General features: G+C 32.2%; 1 protein-coding gene across 2 annotated transcripts in view; it reads left to right on the top strand.

Annotated features, from left to right (window-relative positions):
• The window catches only part of LOC130452778 (zinc finger protein 624-like), a 37,907-nt gene that overhangs the window by 521 nt on the left and 15,564 nt on the right, over positions 1-21,822 (top strand). For both annotated transcript variants that reach the window (XM_056792212.1, XM_056792210.1), the window contains exons 2-4: positions 4,392-4,550; positions 11,769-11,972; positions 13,794-13,961. In XM_056792212.1, the coding sequence (XP_056648190.1) occupies positions 4,392-4,550; positions 11,769-11,972; positions 13,794-13,961 (531 nt within the window). The remainder of the gene's footprint in view (positions 1-4,391; positions 4,551-11,768; positions 11,973-13,793; positions 13,962-21,822) is intronic.

Below are 21,822 nucleotides of genomic sequence, written 5' to 3'. Positions count from 1 at the left end.
TTTATCTAAAAAATAGGAAAATCTCCTTTGCCTCAATTTTGGATTCATATAATTCGATAATATACTTTTAATCAATATAAAGGTACTAATTTATGATGATCAAGATTTTGTAATGTAACAATATAACGACATAAATAGTAGGCATTCATATTTTAATAATTAAAAATGTTTTTATTTTTCACAAATTAATTTATGGCAATAAAATTTATGGTGTTCATCTTCGTGTATAACAAATGTTCGGTTCTCAAAATTTTTTTGATTAAATTAAAGCGAAACATAATGCAGCAATCATTATTATCAGATAAATAATTTTATATATAGGTGGCATCTTTAATCCGGCTGCAATTTGCAAGTTGATTGGCGGTTCCGCATGCTATCTACATATCTGTTTCTACGTCATCTAATACATTATTTTTTTTTGTTTTCCAAAGCAAATTTTTCATTTAATATCCGTAGAATCTGTTTTCTATAACCTGTTTATGATCCACAACAAATGGTCACGAATATTTGAAACTCGATAAAATATTCTCTGTAAAAATTTCGTTCAAATACCAATCCTAAGATTTGGTTTGCTCATTTGATTTATTACGTAACTATTTTGTAAAGACAAGAAACAATATTATAGAGATTTAAGAGTTATTTTGGGAAGCTCCTTGATAAGATTCGCCAGCCATATGATAACACTGCTCCCGTTCATCCGTTCATCAATCATAGTTTTCACATTTGGAATTTAAATTACTTCATTTGTTTCGTTGTATATTGTTAGTTTAGTTCCAATGTTAAATGTTTTCGTCACTACTTCAGATACATAGGCGCCAACTCATGGGGCATGAGGGGGCCCTACTACCTGAAAAATGCACTTAGGGGCGAAGCCCGCTAATCATTTACCCTGAACCCTTGGATGTCCATATCAGACAAAATCGTTTGTATTATGCACTTTCAAAATGTTTCTAGTACCAACACGCCGCACACTGGGGAGAAACATCTTAACTACTAAACATTGTAGCTCTATAATAGCCAGACTGTTGGCCATACGAAAACAAGTTAAACGTAAACCCCATAATTTTTTAAGGAGAAATCGATTTCTATATTCAAATTTCAATTTTGATGTTCAGGGTGGCCCAGAAGACAAATTTTTATTTTCATTGTTTATTCGGATCATCCGAGATGTACTTGCACGAAGCGGTATTTTCCTGAATACACCAAAAATTATTATTCCTTATTACTAAAGTATCTAAAAACCCGATACACATACACTGGTATGCTGACTTGTCGGCTCAAATTTGACACGCTTCGCGCATGACGTCACGTTGGAATCAGAATGTTTTCTTGACCATTAATATTAGGTTGGAGTTGCACGTATTTTGCACGTATGTGATATTTTTTTGTGTTTAGAGGCTTTTGTAGAGTTGACCTAACTGTTATTATTTTCTTTTAAAATATTGTACTTCCTATTATGAGATCATAATGCCGTCGATACATGCAAAAACACTAATGGAAATACCAAAGAAACAGATATTAAATACTTTGGTTTCTAAAAAAAAGACTTGGCGAAGCAGTGGATAGGACTTTATGGTCGAGAGGATATAATTAATTTATAATATTTTTCTATAATTTTGTTTTCGATAATTATACTTATTTCATGTTTTCGATTGACTTGTAAAATTATAAACAAAAACGGTTCAGTCTGGTTGGAAATTTAAATACGATACCCCTTAGCGAGTATTTGTTCTATTTATTTCGAAGAGGATAGTTTAATATAATGAAGAGTGTCTAGGTTTAAAACAATGTTTCTTTACCTATATATGATTAGCTCAAAGATATAAATAAAATATCCCCATAATATATCAGAAACAATATTATTAAATTGAATAATTTATATGATTTATATTATATTTATATTTATTTATATGATTTATATTCGTGGGGTTAATTAATAAACACTGTCTCGTACGTACTCAAATTATTTAAATACTATACACTATTAACTTATTACTATCATTATTAAATAATATATTCAAATTCTTCGATTTCTTTGCTAATTCGTTCTGTTTACTACGACTTTTTATTGTAGACAGAACTTAATTGCGCTAAACGAACCCGCTCACATATCCAAATGAAGTTTTTAAGAACCATAAAAAAGAAAGAAGAAAGAAAGAAAGAAAAATAAATAAATAGACTTTCCTAGAAATTATCTAAAAGAAACAATGTAAATAAACCGCTTGCTATAAAAAACAAACATCAAACGGATTCCGCGGTTAATAAAAAGTAAGTTAAAGGTGCCGCGCGCTCTCGCAGTATTTTAGAATTTCAATACATCTAGGTAGGATCGGCTCTAGGGCGGAGACATGTTCGTAACAATATTTTAAATAGTCTCTTATTTCACGAAACAGGCAGAAAATTATATTCCTTGTAAACCGCACGCGACCTTAAGAACGTGATATTTAACTGATAAATTCAATAACCCTATATATAGGTAGACAAGTCTTTACAACAAATATTACTTTTGAAATCAAAATAAAACTTTACAACAGGTATACAGCATACATTATACTTCACATTTTGATTCCAACGTGACGTCACTTTCTGCGAGAGAGATGGTGCGTGTCCTGCGCATAAGCAAAAACGATTACTGTTCATTATTGTCTATTTCATAAGTGTAATTTTATGGATGGACGTTTTGAATTGAAATCTTCTGCACTTGCCATTTTCGTATAACGAAAATAGCATCCACATACCTGCACCATACCCTGAGAAAATACTGAAACTCTTGACTAATCTGCCATTATAGCTGAACTATTCAAAAGTTGAAAAGCAAATAAGTCAAGAGTTTTAATATTTTCCAGGGTATCGTACAGGTATATGGATAATATTTTCGCTATATTTGATAAGAAAAAGCCAAATGATGTAGATAATTTCATTTTACAACTCAATTCAAATTCCATCTATAAAGTTTACTCATGAAATAGAAAATAATAAAAAAGTTAGCATTTTTAGATACTTAAGTGATTAAGAAAACACCGCTACGAGTTGGAGTCCCGGCTGATACTTTCCATTGCATCCAACATAAGATGGTCACTCTCCATTTCCATCTTTTGACTAATTTTCCACTAGATAGATACAATAAGCTCTACTCAACGAGTATGATAAGAGAATTGTAAATAAGTTAATTAACCGATAGACTTAAAAAAATTCTCTGCGAAATCACCTTTTTTTCAAAATAAACATGAAAAAAAGAAAATTTGCTCTGGTCCCTCTAAATTCGGTTTATACAAAAAATATTGGAAATAATGTTCAACAGAGTGGGTTTGAAATTGGTTTATGAATCCAGTAATACATTAAAACAATTATTGAGCAATCCCGAGGATAAAATACCAGATTTGGAAAAGAGCTGTATCTAAGAAATTACCTAAAATGCTTGTGGCATGAAGTATGTTGGGCAGACTTAGAGATCCGTTAATGTATGGTTTAAAAAGCACATAGCTCATTTAAAATATGGAAAAGACAGAAAAATTGGGAACACTCTGCTATAGTGAGTGATGGTAACTGGTAGTGTAAACAGTGAGTTCAGTATTTTGAATGAGTTTGGGATTTATTAAAATATAATTTCAAAGCTATATACACACTGCTTTATTGTCATCTGTATCAAATCAAGCATAATTATTAGTGTTTCGTGTTTATGTTTTGTTTCAATTTTGAAAACCAAGACGTTTTTTTATGGTTTCCTTGCTGATAATACAACATAAAAACTACTTTAAACACGCAAAATTTTTATCTAAACTTTAAAAAATATCTCGGGTCCCTCAATATTTATAAATCGGCGCCGATGTATACCTACTACCATCATCACAAAAAATTGAAGAATGTAAACATATTGTCTATGACGTGAAAAAACTTTTTTACTATCATTAAAAGTATATTCTTCCTGAAATATGCATGCTACTGTACTTTAAACGCTACTTTTCCTCTTTTTTCGAGATTATGTCCTTTTCCTCTCAAAGGAGCAGATTGAGTTATATTTACGATTATCTTTTAGTTGTGGCTTATCTCACTATCATCACATGCCATTCTGATATATCATTATTTATTATTTTGTCTGAAAATGTTCAGTATCCGCTGTATCTGTTCTCGATTCCATTAAGTATTACATAATGGGTCCAACGGCATGTTTTATATACGAGGGTGGTTTGAAAAGTTTCCGTCTGTTATGAGGAGAATTACCTACCGCAGAAATTCAGAAGCGCAGAAGCGGAGTAACAAAAATAATGCCTTGGAGATAGCTAAAACTTTGAGAATTAAGTAGTGTTAAATATACATGTGCATATAATGAATGCGCCTGCTCGTGCGCGCGTGCTATTTGTTCATTTCATTTGTATTTTTTTTTATTTCAGGATAATGCTTATGTATGTTCAAGTTGCAATAAGGAGTTTAAAACGTTGGTTCTCTTTAACAGACATAAAAAAACCCACAATTCAACTTGTGAAAAATGCAGCAAAACGTTCAAAACTTTCAGTCAATTAAGACAACATAATAAAGAAAAGCATCCAAAGGTATGTCCAAATAGCGATAAATATGTTATAAATACCCAGATTTGGACCTTTTTTATTTGTGGCTTATGATTTAATTGTATATTTCCTATAATCTAACATTCTCATGTATTGTAACAAATTAATTCCCTAAGTAGGATTCAATTAGCACTTTTATTGTTACAATATTTAGATTTATTCACTTAAAAAAATGGAGATCTGTTTTGTTTAATCCTGCTAGTGTTCAGTTGCCGGTTTTTATACCGTAACCAAAAACTTGGGATGTTGATTAATTACAGTATTATTTGTTCTACTTGTTTTAAATATTCGGCGAAGTAACCCAAAAAATGTTTGTTTCGGCAAGGAGAATTGTTGCTGTCAATTAAAATGCAAGGGAAAAATTTTATTGAAAATTTTTATTGTACTTTTAGACATGATGTAAAGACTACAAGGTGTGCTCTTCCCGAGGGCTCATTTTCGACTCGTTCTGGGCATCTCTCAAGAGCCAATGAGATTTCGCTCCCAAATTGGCGCGTCGTTTTGGGAGCGAATTCTCATTGGCTGCTTCCCAGCTGGTGCGCTATAGCACACCTTGTAGTCTTTACATCATGCTTTCAGATTATATATTATATAATTTTCCTTAAAATTTGTTAATGTATCATATTAGAACTCTCCAAAATACAAGTTTTGTTAAAAATTTGCACCCATCATCTATCAGTGTCAGATTTTTTAAGAAATATCTCTTGTCACAGTTATTCTTTATAATCCGTAACGATAGTATTTTTTACTCTCATGTCTATTTTTATAACGTTTTTCGAGTAATGTGTAACAGGAGTGTATTATTGTTGATGTTGGTAGAATAGTCTAATTCCAACGGCCATTATTAACTCATTGGCTCAAACTAAAACTCAAACGTATATTTTCCCAAGGTTTTCATTTAAAAATGCTTTACAATTGGTGCGTACTCCTCACTACAGCAATTATTAGCAGGTAACTCTGCCCGTTCTTGTTGAGTCGAATTTCTTATATACGTGTGCCTGGTGTCTCAAATTTCGAATGGGTTTGAACAAAATCAATCCGATTTGCAGTAATTTCTCTATGATCATCTATCCGTTGCTATTGGCAGCAGGAACTTGGTCTAAATCTAATTTGATTTGTTTTTATCCTTATTTGCTAATTGCTAAATCATATATTTTTAAAATACGAGGATTGCTACTCAAGTTATAAGATATGGTAACACTGATACGAATATGTCAAAGCTGACATAGCCTTATAAGTTTTGATATTTTTAATGGTGAACATACTCAGAACGTGTAGAACATAAGAGTGCTATTTGAATTGTGTACAGATACTCGAAACCTTGAAATTGATTTAAATCTCGAACATTTTCGTGATTTTCTATGACTTTCGGCGTGGATTAAACTAACACACTGCGGTTAGAGTGCTGATGAACTACGCTACGAGTTTTGTTGATGAAGCACCATCTCGAGCAATCGTGTTTAGCTGGTTTTCCGAATTCAATCGTTGTTGCACTTCGCTTCAGGATGAATTCCGTGAAGGTTGTCCAAAATCGGCTGTTATGCCAGAAAACATCGATGCTATGCATGAACTGATATTGTAATATCGTCATGTAACATATCGTGAGATTGAGGTATACCTCGGGATTAGTTCCACTCGCATACATTAAGTATTGTATGAACATTTGGCTGTCAAAAAGATTTGTTCGCGTTGGATTCCACATAATTTGACAATCGCTTAAAAAAGCTCATATCGATTGGTGCAAAGAAATGCTGAAAAATTCAATCGCGATGTTTCAAAAGACGTCTATAGGATCGTGATAGACGAGGAATCATAGCTCTCTCTCAGTTCAAACAAAAACGTTTTCGAATAATCAAATCATCGATGATGATTGATTAGGCATACAGTCCTTATTTGGCATCCAATGATTTTTTTTATTTTATTTTATTCCCGCAGATCAAAATTAAATTGCGTGAATCTGAAGAAGCGGTTGATGCGTTCAAATCACATGTTTTGGAGGTACCTCAATCGGAATGAAAAAAATACTTTGACAATTGGTTCAAACGCAAGCAAAAGAAGAAAAAAAGTATTTTTAAGAACAATAAAGCCATATCCAAAGCCATGTCTATATGAAAACTTGAGTAGCAACCCTTGTAGATAATAATATATTATTTGCTTTTTTCACGAGTTTGGAATTAAGAACAAGTTCAGTATGCATTCTTTCAAAATTTTGATCTTTCAAAGTTCTAGAACAAAAAGAAACAAAAGAAATAAATTATTAGATGTTCTAGAAATTGTTTAAAAGAAATACTGTAATAAACCACCGTCTATAATAAAAAGTTCATCATGCGCGTCCGAAATTCTTAAAAACAAATTAAAGGCACATTTCGCAAGCTTTTTCGAACATTACCCCTTCCTTACATGGGAGTTGATAATTTTTTGGCAGAGTGAACAAGTCTAGTTGTTGTTCTGTAGTGGCTCCATATCTAGTTTTTCCGGAACCTCCGAACGCACCCATAAATTCTTCGACGGCAGGCTTTTCTCGCAACTGGTTCGCCTCTTCCTGTGGGTCGTGGTCTCCTTTAAAGGGCTCTAATCGATTTTGGTAGACTATTTTCGGTTTGCCATTGGGGATCTTGCGTATGTAATAGATGATATCATTCATCATTTTCTTGATTAAGTATGGACCTTCCCAGGATTTTTGTAATTTTGTAGAAAACTCCTTTCTCCTCGTCGGGTTTTGCAGTCATACTTTATCCCCCTCTTTGAAACCTTCGTCTGTGGCAACTTGATTCGAGCGAACCAATTCGTCCAATCTTCTTCTCAATTGGATCACATAATATTCTCCCGCTAAGCCTTCTCCAGGTCGTTAGCCTAATTCTGGGTCACAAGGAAGCCCCATTTCAAGTCCAAACAGGATTTTAGCAGGTATTTCACCAGTGGACTTATTAATAGCAGATCTCAATATCTTTGGTAGCTGGAAACTAATTTGGATAGATATCTACCAATGGTCCTGTTAATTTTCTCGACCATTCCATCTGATTGCGGATGTAATGCAGTCGTCCTGGTTTTCTTTATTCACAGCTGGTCACAGATTTCCTGGAAAACATGGCTCTAGAAGTTTCTTTCTTGATCGTTGTGAACTTCAAAGGGTACACGATATCGACTGATAAATTCTTTCACCAATACTTCCGCAAAAGTTGTGGCCTCTTGATTCGGGATCGCGTAAATTTCTATCCATTTTGTAAAATAATCCATCACGACTAGGATGTATTCACCACCACTGTGTGTGTAGCAATATCCAAAGCGATCCTCTTAAAAAGACTTCCAACATTATATTGTTTTAGGGGTGTATTTCTCTTACGATGTGGACCTTTACTCGCGCAAGTCGTATATTTCTTACACCAGACCTTTACATCGGAACGACTAGATGTCCTCTCTTTTCAGAACCATCATCATCATCATCAGTCTCGAGGATTCTTTTTTAAAAGGCCCTCTTCCAGGACAAGGGATTCCCACTGAGCCCAATATGCTTTCAATGCCGGTGAAAATCTTGCCAGGTAGGTCGCCAATTTTCTTCCTTCCATTGCCGAATCATTTAGGTTAGGTTAGCTCTGATGCTGATCGGTTAGGTAATGTCCACCTTGTCGCGATTCTGCCTTCGATTCTTCAACTGCGATTAGTACAAATGTTCTAGATGCTCGTGACCACATCGACAGTTTCTTCGAAACTGACTGACTCAAACTGTTTATCTCCATCTCCTTCTCTTCTATTGGAGTGTCTTAAATCTACCATATTTTTCTTCAACTCCTTGATTTTCTCGTTCATCTGAGTTTTCATCGTTGTCATCTCATTCTCGATATCAAATTGTATATCCTAGTTTATCTTTTTGTCGATATCCGATTGTAGATATGAGATTTAATTTTCAACGTCAGCGGCAATGTCGGTTTTCAATGATAAAATTTCGGCAGAATTATCGCTCTACATGGTCGAAATCTTGTCATCCATACAAGCCGAAATATTATTTGTCATAGTTGATATATTGACAGAAATATCGTTAATCAAAGTTGAAATCTTCTCGTCCATATTGGCAGAAATTGACGAGTTAAAGGTGGAAGACTCGTCTTTGAAAAGATGAGTTTCTTGATCAAATCAGTCACTTACCAAAGCCACTTTGAGTCTTTCCACTAATTCACTCTACTTACCGGACGTTTTTAAGTCGCGATTGTCCAGTTTGGCTTTCAGTTCCGTCACTTTCAGGTCACTCAGTCTCTTGGCCATGTTTATGTCACAATTTACTTCTAATACCCCACTTCTGACACCAATGTAACGTTTTTCGTATTTATTTTCACTCTTTCTATTCGTGAGATGAACTAATAAACACTGACTCTTACGTTTTTGATTTATTTATACACTACACTATTTATAATAATTCCCTTATAAATGTAACTTTACTAATTCGTTCTATTCACTACACTATTTATTTAAAACTAACTTACTGCGTTACATAAAGTTATTTATGTACCGCAAATAGAATTCTAGAACAAAAAGAAATTTCCTAGAAATTATTTAAAAAAGATTCTGTAATAAACGGCCTTCCATAATAAAAAGTTCATCAAAGGCGCGTCCCCCATTTATAAAATACAAATCAAATGCGCCGCGTGAATTCGCCAGATTTTCAAATTCCATTTAGCTGGACAGGGCCGGCCTAAGAACCCATTTGGTGCGCTTGATCCTAACATCACTAAAACTTTTTTTATCTAATTCCGCTATTAAATGTGACACTTTAAGTCACTCCTTCACATTAGGAAACGTCATATTTTTCGTAACCTTCATATATCAGTTTTTACGTAACTGTTCAAAAAATAGTTTATTAATTACTGTAAAAACTGACAATTCTTTCATTTAAACTAACAATTAACTCATTTTAATTCAATAGTATTTTAATATTTATAAACATTGGAAACAACATTATTAAAGACATTATTTAAAGTAAGTCCATTGTCTGGGTGAATATTTTCTTGAACTTCTGACATAGCCTTTGCTGATAATTTTTCAATAGTCATCTGCCGTGCTTTACAGCAGCAGGTTTAATATTTCTCCACTTTTTGAGGGGGTCAACAAGATTGACACCAGCAATGTTTCCAGCAGTGACCACAATTTCGCGTGTGTTTTGCTTTCTAGAATTGTAATTTTAAAAAAGGTGGCTTCATCAAATACGTCTCCTTCCCATAGGAACTTCAGCTCAGTTTTCCTGCAGGTTCCTGCATTTCCAATTATCATTGCGACCTAAGGAACAGATTTATTTAATAATAAATTATAAACAAATCGTAAATTGTGTCGTACTTTTGCGAATAGCAATAGTGTACATCTTGATATCGACATTTTTGCCCACGGTGAGTTCAGGTCTCAAAATAAGCAAGTACTACCTTTTCGTTGTTGTCTATATGTTCTTTATATTTTTCAAATCGCAACATTTCTCAAATTTTTAGTAGGCCAGGGCGTGTCTACTTCTTGATATATTAAACTACCCACTGCAGCATTTGCAGACTCCATTAATTTCAAATGGAATTGCTGATTCGCTACCTGAAAACATTTCAAGTAATTACTTCTGACTTGTTTTTACTTATTTTGAAAAATCAGTGTTTGTTTCATAGTAACAATACTTCAAGATCTTCTTCCATCGTAAAATACTTCTAACATCATTTGATTCCACATTAATATTTTCCTTGTAATTAAAGATTCTATCAAATATTATAAAAGCGCGGAATTGGATGAAACATTGTACGTAAACACGTTATGAAAAGATATTGTTTAACTCGAGTAATTTGCAAAACTCGCTGGCGCTCGTTTTGGCAATTATCCCTCTTTTCATAACTAGTTACGAAAATAAGTATTGTGATCAAATCGATAGTAGTGCAATAATATCCTGCACAGGCTCGTAATCAAGCAGGTGTAGCGATCCGGAATTGGTTACTAACTGATTCGAGATCGATTGTAATGGTAGCGCGCAGACAAGGCTTGAACTATTAAAATATAGGTCCAAATTCTTTTTTATTTATGAAGTAAAATGGGTGGAAACCGAATTTGTATCTTGATTATGATTTTTTGAAAAATTGTCTGAAACAAATTTTTGTATATTTCGCATACTATATAAGGGCAATTTTATACTTATGTATCGGATAAAATTTTGCAAGTTTCTTCATCTCCAAATAGAACATACCTAGTCGAGGAAGTGTCTCTGTTGATTAACTTTTTGTAAAGCCCACCTACAAAATGCTAGTCTTTTTTCAAAATCAACTCCAGTTAATTCTTACTGCAAGTAAATATGGCAAGGGTGCATTATGATTCCGTTAAGAAGTCTTTACACACCGTAGCAGTTTAGTTCTTGTTTGCTGGAAATATTCCTTACATTTCTGTGTAGGTTTTCCGTAACTGCCAGCAAAACATTGATTGAATTTTAGTCTGTCACAGAAGTTTTTAATCGTTCATGCTTTTATAATTAACTGAACCCTTGCAATTGAAACGCTCCATAAATATACCCAAGCTTGCTTTGGTAGGTTGCCGCCTTCCAGGAAAATGTTTCATAGTATGCGTGAAATTCATTTTTGCCCTAGTTCAAATTCTTCAGAACACTGAGAAATGTCTCAAATCGCTATATCAAAAAACAATAATTGTCAAATATCAGTTTTTGACATATAAATCATACCCAACTCATAATTAATTGTTAAAAGATTAGATATCAGTACAGAATCATTGTTTTGCACAGATAAAAAAAGTATGTGGGTAATACTTTTCGATACTCACATAAAATACTCGAGAAAATGATGTATCAATATTTTGATTAACCCTATAATCAGGGTTCCAGAATTTCCACTACTATTCAAATGCTTTGGCCGCAACAGATCTTCATTCTTGTTACGACTTCTATGGAAAATTGGTTATAACTTTTAAAATACTCCCGTAGAGCACATCACAACCTTATAGTATTGTAATGGGGATGTCAAGATGATTCCTAATACGCAATAAAATATAGGGTGTTTTATTTAAAAAAATATAATTTCAATATCGCACAGCATTCTGAAACAACTTGTAATGTAAATAATTTTAAAATGTGAAGATTAATGATAATACCTCAAATTTTCAAATTGATATCTCAAAGGAACAAGAAGGCACTGAACTTTATTACAATAATCAATCACCCTGTATATTTTACTTTTACAGCTAAAATACTTTAAATGTAAAGTATGTCCAGATTTAACATTTACGCAGGAGAAGGAATATCTTGTTCATCTTAGAAATACCCACGAAGGTAAAATTATTGAGAGTCATATGTGCAATGTATGTGGAAGGACTTTTCGTACCAGTTCGGAATTAACTCTACATATTAGATCCAAATGTGGTACAGAAAAACAATTTATTTGTAAGGTAAATATATGTTTTTTTACTCTACAAAGTTATCATAACATATTACATCTTTTTGATATTTTCTAGATTTGAACTTTAAATTATGATACCCACATGTGTGAAAGTTACATACAATATGTTATTAAGTTGTTTTGCAATAAGTATGTAGTAGCTTTACTCTGTCCTTTATTTAGTGGCAGCAAAAAACTCATTTTCAATACAAATCCGCTAAACGTTGTGAAGCGCCGGCGGTGCTGAATAAATTTCTTGATATCCGATACGTTTCGAGAAAACGTGTTTTTGAGTCTGCTTTGATTAATCTGTTTGATGTCTAATAACAATTGAACTATACTTTTGCTTATAGAAATATACTGCTTTTGGGCAGTATCTATAAAGTGACTAATAATTACCCACTATTTCAACTCACCTTTCCGAGATATCACTCTTAAAATATGGTGACTAAAATTGAGTTTTTATTTATTATTTTTTTTTTCTAAAATTCAGTAATGCTACAAACTTGGAATTCTCTAATTTTCGTGCACTCGCAAAGAACAAACTACGAGTATTTTTTCAATATTCCTGTTATATTATACGGGGTGAAATTAGCAACCCATATTTCATTTCATATCAAAACAAGATGAAGTTTTATTTAGTCAAATTAAAATCCATGTTGCCTAAAATAATTTTTTCCTCTTAATTTTTTTTTAAAACCGATAGATACAGATAAAAGCTCCAAAGAATAAACATGTATATTTCCACTACCTACTTGTCTTAGATAAGCAACTAACTTTACCATACAGACTTTATTTCCATAGAAGTTCCAAAACAAATATAAAAATTTATACAAAAATTTTTAAGATTGGTGAAGCAGTAAATCGTTAAGCAGTCGCGTCGTTTACAGTACTTTTGGCATATTTTAGCGAACTTAGCCGTACATAAAATAAAGAGCATTGTCTCAATTGACTTTCCGCCATAAAGTACATTCTAGATAAATGATGGATAATTATTTGAAATCATTTGCGTTTCTTGAAAATCTCTCAGAGAAACATGTAGCTAAAACGACAGAACTTTTGCGTCAGGATTCATAATTTCTTAAAGAAAGTTTTTGAATTTTAAATCTGGCGACAAAGGTAGTAAATCTCACAATAATTCAATCGTTTTTAATTTATAGTCAGTTACCCTAGTTAAGAAATATTTGAATTTTCGTCCTACCGATGAATCTATAATGATATTATTTTTTTTCCATAACGGAGAATATCACTCACAAGAAATTGGCATTAATAAATTTGGAGTTATGAGGAAAGACATTGCTATATGTTTAAAATCATCAGACTCTAATTTATATGTAGGGAGGGCATTATTTTCGCCGCTCGTCGTTGTTAGTATTGTGGCTGAGGAATACGTTGATGATTTTTTTAAAGAATTAGATTGATACTGCAAAATAAATATATGGTTCCATCACATTTGAACTAGATAGTACGTCAACAACATATGCAACAAACACAAAAAGAAACAATAAACTTGTACAAAAGAATTGTCAACACTTAGTATTGAGATATAAATATGGTAGAAAGTATTTCAAATACAAAAAACTTATTAATATGAGTAATTTAGTGGAAATTTGTCTTTTCAATGATTGTGTGTAACAGTTAAAATTTTGCATCGAAGAAACGTTAACCCCTCTATGAAGTTGTACTCAACGAAATGTTTGTTTTCTTCGTTTAAGTTATCGGGCTCTATTTTATTTAAAGTGTAACTAACATTTCGAATTGTAAGCAATTCGAAAAATCTTGTATTTTATTCGTTATATGCAGATGTAATAAAATAACATATTTCTTGTAGGAATGCGGTCAAAAACTCATGTCGCCTGGATCTTTATATACTCACTTAAAAAGGCATAAAGGGGAAAATACGTTTATGTGTCGATTTTGTGCCAAATTATTTCTCACTTCTGGACAATTGAAAGTTCACGAGAGAATTCATACTCAGCAAAAGGATTTTGTTTGTGAGGTAAGTACAGTACTTATATCAATCTCTACCAAATTTGTTCATCCAACAAAAGTATATTTTCTCAGATTATAATTTTCAAACCAGCCTAAAGTACTCTTCTCTTTATTTCGTTTAAAATGAAATTCTGATAAGAAGAAAATTGATTTGTTGGAAATACGGATTAAATTATAAAGAAAACTTCCAAAGTAGGATGTAGATGTATTTTCATACAAGTTTAATTATTAATGAATCGATAATACTGTATATAGTTTGATCTCTATGCTAATAATATATTTTTTCATATTTCATTCGTAAGAATTGGGGCATAGGCTAAAAGCAGAACAATTTCACTGATAATTATCAAAATCGATTCAGAAACATGGATAATAGTAAATTATTCACTAGCAAAAAATAAATGTTATCATTTACGAGGTAAAGTTCACTGTCACGAGCACTAGAGAGTGAAATAAATCACCAAGAGAATAATAACTCATTATATGCGAGTAAAATAATATATTTTATCTACGACTACTAAATATTTTTGAGACAATTTTTTTTGTCAGAAAAATTTGTTACAATAATAGAAATCGATACTTTCTCCGACTTTTCTGGCAATAAATTTAATGAGGCAACATCATCAGGTTCTCCAATTTCTCTTAGTGTTAAATAAATCTCATTTTCATATTGTTTATCCATTTTAAGTTGTTTTTGTTTTTGTAATAGTGATATTGAAAGTACAACTGTGAGCATTATTAATTTGAGGTGAAGAAGAAGTTACATTAATATTGGCACTTGAATTGGCAACATTTAACGAGTTCAAAGAAATAACATCGTCTATAAAATTGTATTAATACTTATTGGATTGTTGGTAGGATCGTGAACATTTACAATGTTGCTTGAAGTCGAACTAGTTGTTCCCGTTAAAATTTTCACTGCGTAATCCATTTTGTTTTTTATTGAGTCGTCTACGTAACCTTCCGCAACTGTCTCACTAATAGAGACGCCGAAGAGCATCGAAATGTGTAGTTTTGTTGAATAAGGTAAATTCAAATATGTTGCGATAAGCGAGGGAATTTTTGAAAAGATATTAATACCTACAACTTGGGTTTTGCATTTTCCATTTCTATACTGCAAAAAGAAATGATCTGTTTGGACATTTGTGGGTCGTTAGTTTTTATATTTTTTATAAATGTTTATCAAGTTTAATCTATTGTCAGATATTTCACCAATAACAGTAAATCGACGTTAAACATGAGTTTTTGTAACAGGTAATGTGATAATTAAAACATTTCCGGTATTATTAATATCGTTACACTTCATTTTATATAATTCCTCCCTCCGCAGTGCTCCTGCGATTCCGAGTATTAAAGCAACCTGTTATACCTTATGCATGAGATAATGATCGTCTGGAGCTTGCAACAGAAACTTATTAATTTCTTCACAGGCAAATGTTTTAGATTTTTTGGGTCTATAGCCAACTGATTTATTTTTCACATATGCGTTGAGTGTTGAAGACTTCCACATTTTGGACTTAGTTTCAAAATAAGCTAGTAACACTCTTTCTGTGAAGCTGTTTATGCCTTTTTTAGTACGCCACTCCATAAAAGAATTATATTCCTTTAAATACTGTTGCTTGGATTTCTCAGGGAGAAGATTCATAGTCGCTGCAGTTGCCGATTCAACAACATCTTCTAGTGTGCAGTTTAAACTTTCCTCACTATTACTCTCCATCACTAATAATAATACCACACTCCTTTTAATTAGACAGAAAACGGATTTTATTGAACGAATATCAAGAAATAAAAGTGTGACAGCCCACTATTTTGATAAAACAATTTATAATTGCGTTAAAAATGACACGTTGCGGCACTTCTTTTAACACAAAAGCGTGAAAAAATGAACCGTTACGGTACTTTTTTTCACGGTTTTTGACGAATTCGGAAATTACATTCTTTATAAATGCAAATGAATGAGAAAAAACGTGAATATTATAACGGACATAGAAAAAATTTATTTTGTTTCAAAAGCTAGTTCCATTTATAAGTTGTTCCGAAAATCATGGTATTTTGAGAAACAGATATACGACACGCACATTCAAGTCGCTGATGGTACAGTGTAGATGCTTCGTGCCTTCCAACATTGGCTCCCGGGCTCAATTCTGGTCTAGGAAAATACTTTTTGATAAGATTTATAAAAAAATATATTATAGCTAAATCAAGAGAGCATCTGAAAGCAGTAATTAATGGATATATTAATCACTATCGTGCTTGACGGATTTATGAATCATTTTAGTGATTAATGGATTCACTGATCAGTGCCGTGATTAATGGGCATTATTAGGGTTGATCTAACAGAAGTATAACGACTTTTATATAATCTATCCATTAATCCGTTAATGATTTCAAAAGATGAAATTAACTTTTCAGTGAAAATATTACTGAAAATATGAAAATATTATATTCAGATGGATTTCACGTAACAGACAATAAAAAAGTTGAAATGCAAAGCTTCTATTCAGTGACAACAGTTTGAATGTTTCGTTCGGCTTAAAATGAGTTCCTTACGGGTAATTGTACAATTATAACGACTCAAGTTAAGCAAATAAGATCCCCGAGGAGTAGAGTTTTTACTAGCCAAAAACTCATTTTTGAAAGTGCTGCCTGAGAAACCTTATTATCATATGCAAAACTTGTTCTTGAATTTTGTTGTCTCTTATCATTCTGGATGCAGAAGATTAAGGACTCTATCAATAAATTTTCACTTACTGAAGACAACTGACTTTTAATTCGTGTTCCAAGTTTGAAATAAAATTCAACAAAAATACTTCTACAAAAAAATCTCTAAAAATAAATAAAACTATGAGGATCTCATGTATATCGTCCTTGCCTGTCATTCATTAAAGCTCATCTTAAGTTTTGTCAGATCTGTACCCTGTTTTTAAAGGCTTATTTTTAACTTACCACTAGATAAAGTTGTTACATTTTACCATACTATAAAAGCAAATGACTCCAAACAAATAATTGTTAACCCAAAAAATAGTTGACAACACCAAACTATTAACCACATTTTAATTTAAAATGACATGCATATATTTATGTCGTTGTCCTATTAAAGTGAATTATTGTGTGACCCTTTATTATTATAAATTTTTTTATTAAGGCCGAGCTTTTAATGTCTCTAAATTACTTAACCACTACCAAAAAATGATTTTTTGAGCATTTATTCAACCAAAATAACAATTCTTACAATTTCAATAATCCTTTATTAAAAAGAAACGTAAAATCGGTCCTTTTAAAACCAATAATAAACATTTTAAAAATATTAAGAGGAATCAGTCTTTTGTAATAATTTACTGCACAATTAATGCTTTCTCAGTTTTGGCTGATCGTCCTCTTTTGCGTTTCATGCCAATACCTCTTGCCTCTGAAGGTGGTTAGACTTGCCGAATTGCCAATCCAACGAGATGCTTGCAAATATAATCTTTGAGAAACTTTGGGCAATTGCATGTGCCGTGTAACTTTTTCTAGGGGCATTATTACTTCCGACTCGCTAAAAGGTTGCTCTGTATATTCGTCAAAGGTCTCCTACTGGAATTCTGTATGAGCAAATTAGCACAGTGTTAATCTTTAATGGCACCTGCTTCGACAGTTTTACCCATTGGTAACTTTCTGTCCAAGTCTTTTTAGACACAGTCATTCGTTTTCAAAGTAGGTTATAAAATCATTTTCGGCTCTCTATTTGTCCAAAAAATTTTCGCAGGCTCAATCAAATATGTCCTGAATTGAGGTACACTGTAAAATATCAATGTCTTGTAGTACTTCTTTTTGTGATTTTTCGCACACTTTGCCCAACTTTTGTTTGCATCTTCTTTTTCGCATGCGCCCAGTACATTCTTATGACGGTTCGTGCGAGAAAGGCTAAACAAAATTGCCTTGGCTGCATCACAGACCAAAACTTTACAAGTTAAATTGTATGAGTATACGGAGAAAGCTGCTTTTTTCAATGCGGAAAATAAAAATACAAAGTCTTCCGTTCATTCTTCTGTTGTCAGAGCTAATCCAAATGGGTGAAAATGTTTATCTTTACTATAGTACCAGTACTAGAAATCCTTGCCAAATGAGTTTATACGTGGCATCCGCGTGAAGAACAGAACAATTAAATATTTCGTCGATAACATGAACCAGAAGTTGTGATCTAAATCATCTTCGGAAATTTCATAGGCCACAACAAAAACTTCGTGATCTTCATCAGGTTAATTTTCTTTTAACCATAATGCAAGCTCTACCAAGCTTATTCCTGCTGGCCCGTATTTTTTCTGACGTATAACTTAGTCGGTTGAATTGATCCATTAATTTTACTTTAGTTCTTCATAATAAAATTAGGTTTCAGACGCAGTTCGAATAGTTTTTCTATTTCCTTTTTTGTTGCTTCATTTATTCCTCTTGTTGACTGACAGTCAAAATTTCCATGATCGTGACATGTTTCAGTACGGAATAATAATATATAATCACATGATGCATCAAATAAAATAGAGGGAGAGCCAGTGACCAATTTTAGGTGGTCATGCAGTCATGAAACTTTTCATAGTCAAACCTTAATACCCACTTATCTAAAGAATATTCCAAATGTACATCTAATACTCTACAGATGCCTAATAAGCGCTCTCACTCTTACTTACTTACAGGCTTCCATATGCATTACTCGCACGGACACGTTTTTCGCTCTTGCAGACTGTTGATGATGAAATTTCTTTCTGGCATTAGATATTATGAATTATTAATCTATTTTATTTATTCTGTTAAAAGTTCAAAACTGATGAAATGACAAAATTGGTTTTTTTAATACATAATTATAATATTCTGTCACCAATTAGGAGGAATGTGAATGTTCTGGCAAAAGTTTTATGAAGTAACAATACTGTCGAAAGTAATTTCCTAGAATTTTATGACTTATACTTTAACAGAAATGTCTTATTTCTGACCCTCTTCAAAAATTTAGGGTAGTTCACCCCGGCCACATAGGGCTGCCAGGAGTGGATTTCCAGCAACTGTATTAAGTTTTGACTGTGAAAAGTTTCATCACTTCTGAATCCACCACCTAAAATTGGTCACTGGCTCTTGGTCTAAAAGATAAATAACAGTAGAACACTGAATTTCAGCCGGAAGCTTCACTTTATTACAACGATAGTAACGTTTTACTCCTTCAGTCATATGACCTTTTTGTATTGACCAGGTCTTCTCATTTTTGATAAATTCCTCTGCTCTCCGCAGTCTTAAATTTTCTTTCAAAAACCTAAGCTGTGCCTTGCATTCGACGTTTTTTCTTATGCTCCGTGATTTTCTCAGCGTCTTCGTCTGATTCCGTTAAAAAACACCCAATGAACGCAAGTAACTGACTGAATACCCGCGAGAGCGTGGCGCTTGCGGTGCCGCGGGAGGAGCTTGTAAGCTGGAGACGTAACTTAATATGGCATCACAATACTTTATTTGGTCATGTGTTAACATTTTATTGCAATCATAGAGGTTTGTATAGGTAGAAATAGCGCATCAATTTGCTCGCTAAGATTTGGTGAAGCGAATACAATTTTAAGTGCGGATAATTTTAGACTTTATTATTTGTTTTTAAGTATATATTTTTGGTAAAATAAATAGCTATTGAAATTGAACAAAATAATTGAATTAAATCTGTTATCATATTTCTATAAAACAGTTGCAAAGCAAAAGTTTTGAAATGAAATGATACTGATTTTTACAAAATAAGGACATACAATAGAACTGCGGTACTAAGGTCTCGTAAAGAAAATAGAAATTTTTTTACAAGCATACATTACTTTCATCCACACAGACAAAAATATTCTATTATTTTACAATTACAATAATAAGATTGCATTATGGACGTAATTAAGCAGGTAGGAGTTGTTATTTGGAACTTAATTTAACATTTGTCAGTTTTGAATACTTTATTCAATACTCTTGAATATTAATGTAATACTTACTCCGAAAATTATATGGATATTTTTCAATTATTGATATTAATGAATAGTTGAAATATAAATAAAGCGTACTGTTTTCTCTTACAATAAATTTAAATTATCTTTAAACTTTTTTAATCTTATAACAATTAATTTTCACCACTACACTAGCTCAACAAGTTGAACTCTTGCGAATCTTCTCACTATCCTATGTTAGTGCAGCAGCTGAAATTCTTTGATGTTGTTTATAGTTTCTTTCTATATATGTTTTCCACTTTCCACAGTACACATACTGCTTAGCAGCATTCCCTTTCCATTTTCTGATGAATTTATTTTATCGAGTTCTTCAATAATATCTTTTAAAGTAGTTACTTTTATTTTGTAGCGCTTTAATGATTGTTCAAGTACTCTAATTTCCCTTGATTTCCTGTTCCTGATTTTCACACGAAAGAGCTTTCTACTCAATATCTTTTTTAGGGAAGAAGGTGCTGTTGAAGATCCAGGCTTCAGAGAATGAGATCATTTTCTTTTAGGAGCCTGAAATGTGAAGTGTTTTATTGATTTCAACATACATTTTTATTAAAACCTCAGTGAAATACATTTCTATTTAGAATTATTTTATAAGTGATTACTTACCACTGATAGTTGGACATTTTTAGGCAGTTCATAAGAAATGGTGGGGACTGCCTCATTAAGCAAACGAACAATTGATATAGAATCAGTCTTGTAGAACTACTTTTGTTCAAAAAGCTTTGAACATATTTGATCATTTACTGTTGGTTCCCAATTATCAATTTTCATATTCTTTATCCACGTTTTCTTCTTTCCAAATCCTTAGGAAAGCTGTAATATTTAAATAATGTTAAATGATATATCAGATTCATTATAAGATATTTTTAAAAGTAAAAATATTCATGATTATTTATATAACTGAAAATAAATTGCTACTGGCCTAATTGGAATCATAATAATAGTATTTTATGCAACAAGGTTACGACTTATGTCTTCGCCACCAGCATACTTCTTTAATGCCACAAGATAATTATAAAGTTTTGAATTACAGGTATAATATATCACAGTTTAAATAATTTTCAAACAATAAAAATAAATGGTTACTAATAATCTAATGATGCATGCTTTAATTATTAATTACCTATGAAACGAGATTCCTGGCTCCATTTTCTGACAGTGACTTTTACAGCCGAAATAACAACAGTTTACAATGATTATAAGAAGTGTAAAATACATTCGAATAATGAAACTTTTCAGTTAGAAAATCACTATAAAATTCACACCACGTATTCACTTTGTTTGCCACAAATAAAAAGGATTATCAGTATTGGTAACAAAAGAGAAGCACTGCCACATAAACATTTGCGGTATCCTCTCCCTTCCCTAATCTAAGGCGATGACATAAAATACTAGTCATACTAAAATTATACAGTCTGGAAATAATGAACCACAAACTAAATGATAATTAACCTATTAGATATACGGTAAAAGAGGGATTATTGAAAACAAAAAAAATACAACAAATTTTAAAATTAAATCTATAAAGAATTTCAAGGTCGGTGACTACGTTTGTAAGAAGATTAAGAATAGTTGTCAAATTTGGGACACATGAAAAGTTTTGTTTTAATTCAGAATGAAGGAACCACAATAGACAAAAATTTCATTATTCAGAGAGCAGATCATGTTTATTTTTCTAAACTTTCGAGCTATAAGATCAGTTGATTAAAAAATTGGTTGAGTTTGAAATATAAGAAAATGTTCATTTATTAATTGAACTATTTGCATAATTTTCTATCTATTTCATTTCTTCTTTTCTGACATGCAACAAAATTCTGCCAGTAAATGTTTGTCACATTTTCCAAGGCCTGTATTTGAAGATTCTATACATCCTTTAAAAGT

The sequence above is a fragment of the Diorhabda sublineata genome, chromosome 2, assembly GCF_026230105.1.
Source record: "Diorhabda sublineata isolate icDioSubl1.1 chromosome 2, icDioSubl1.1, whole genome shotgun sequence".
In the NCBI taxonomy this organism is placed as follows: Eukaryota; Metazoa; Arthropoda; class Insecta; order Coleoptera; family Chrysomelidae; genus Diorhabda; species Diorhabda sublineata.
The sequence above is the reverse complement of the archived record's forward strand: the minus strand, read 5'-3'. Positions and strand labels throughout refer to the sequence as shown.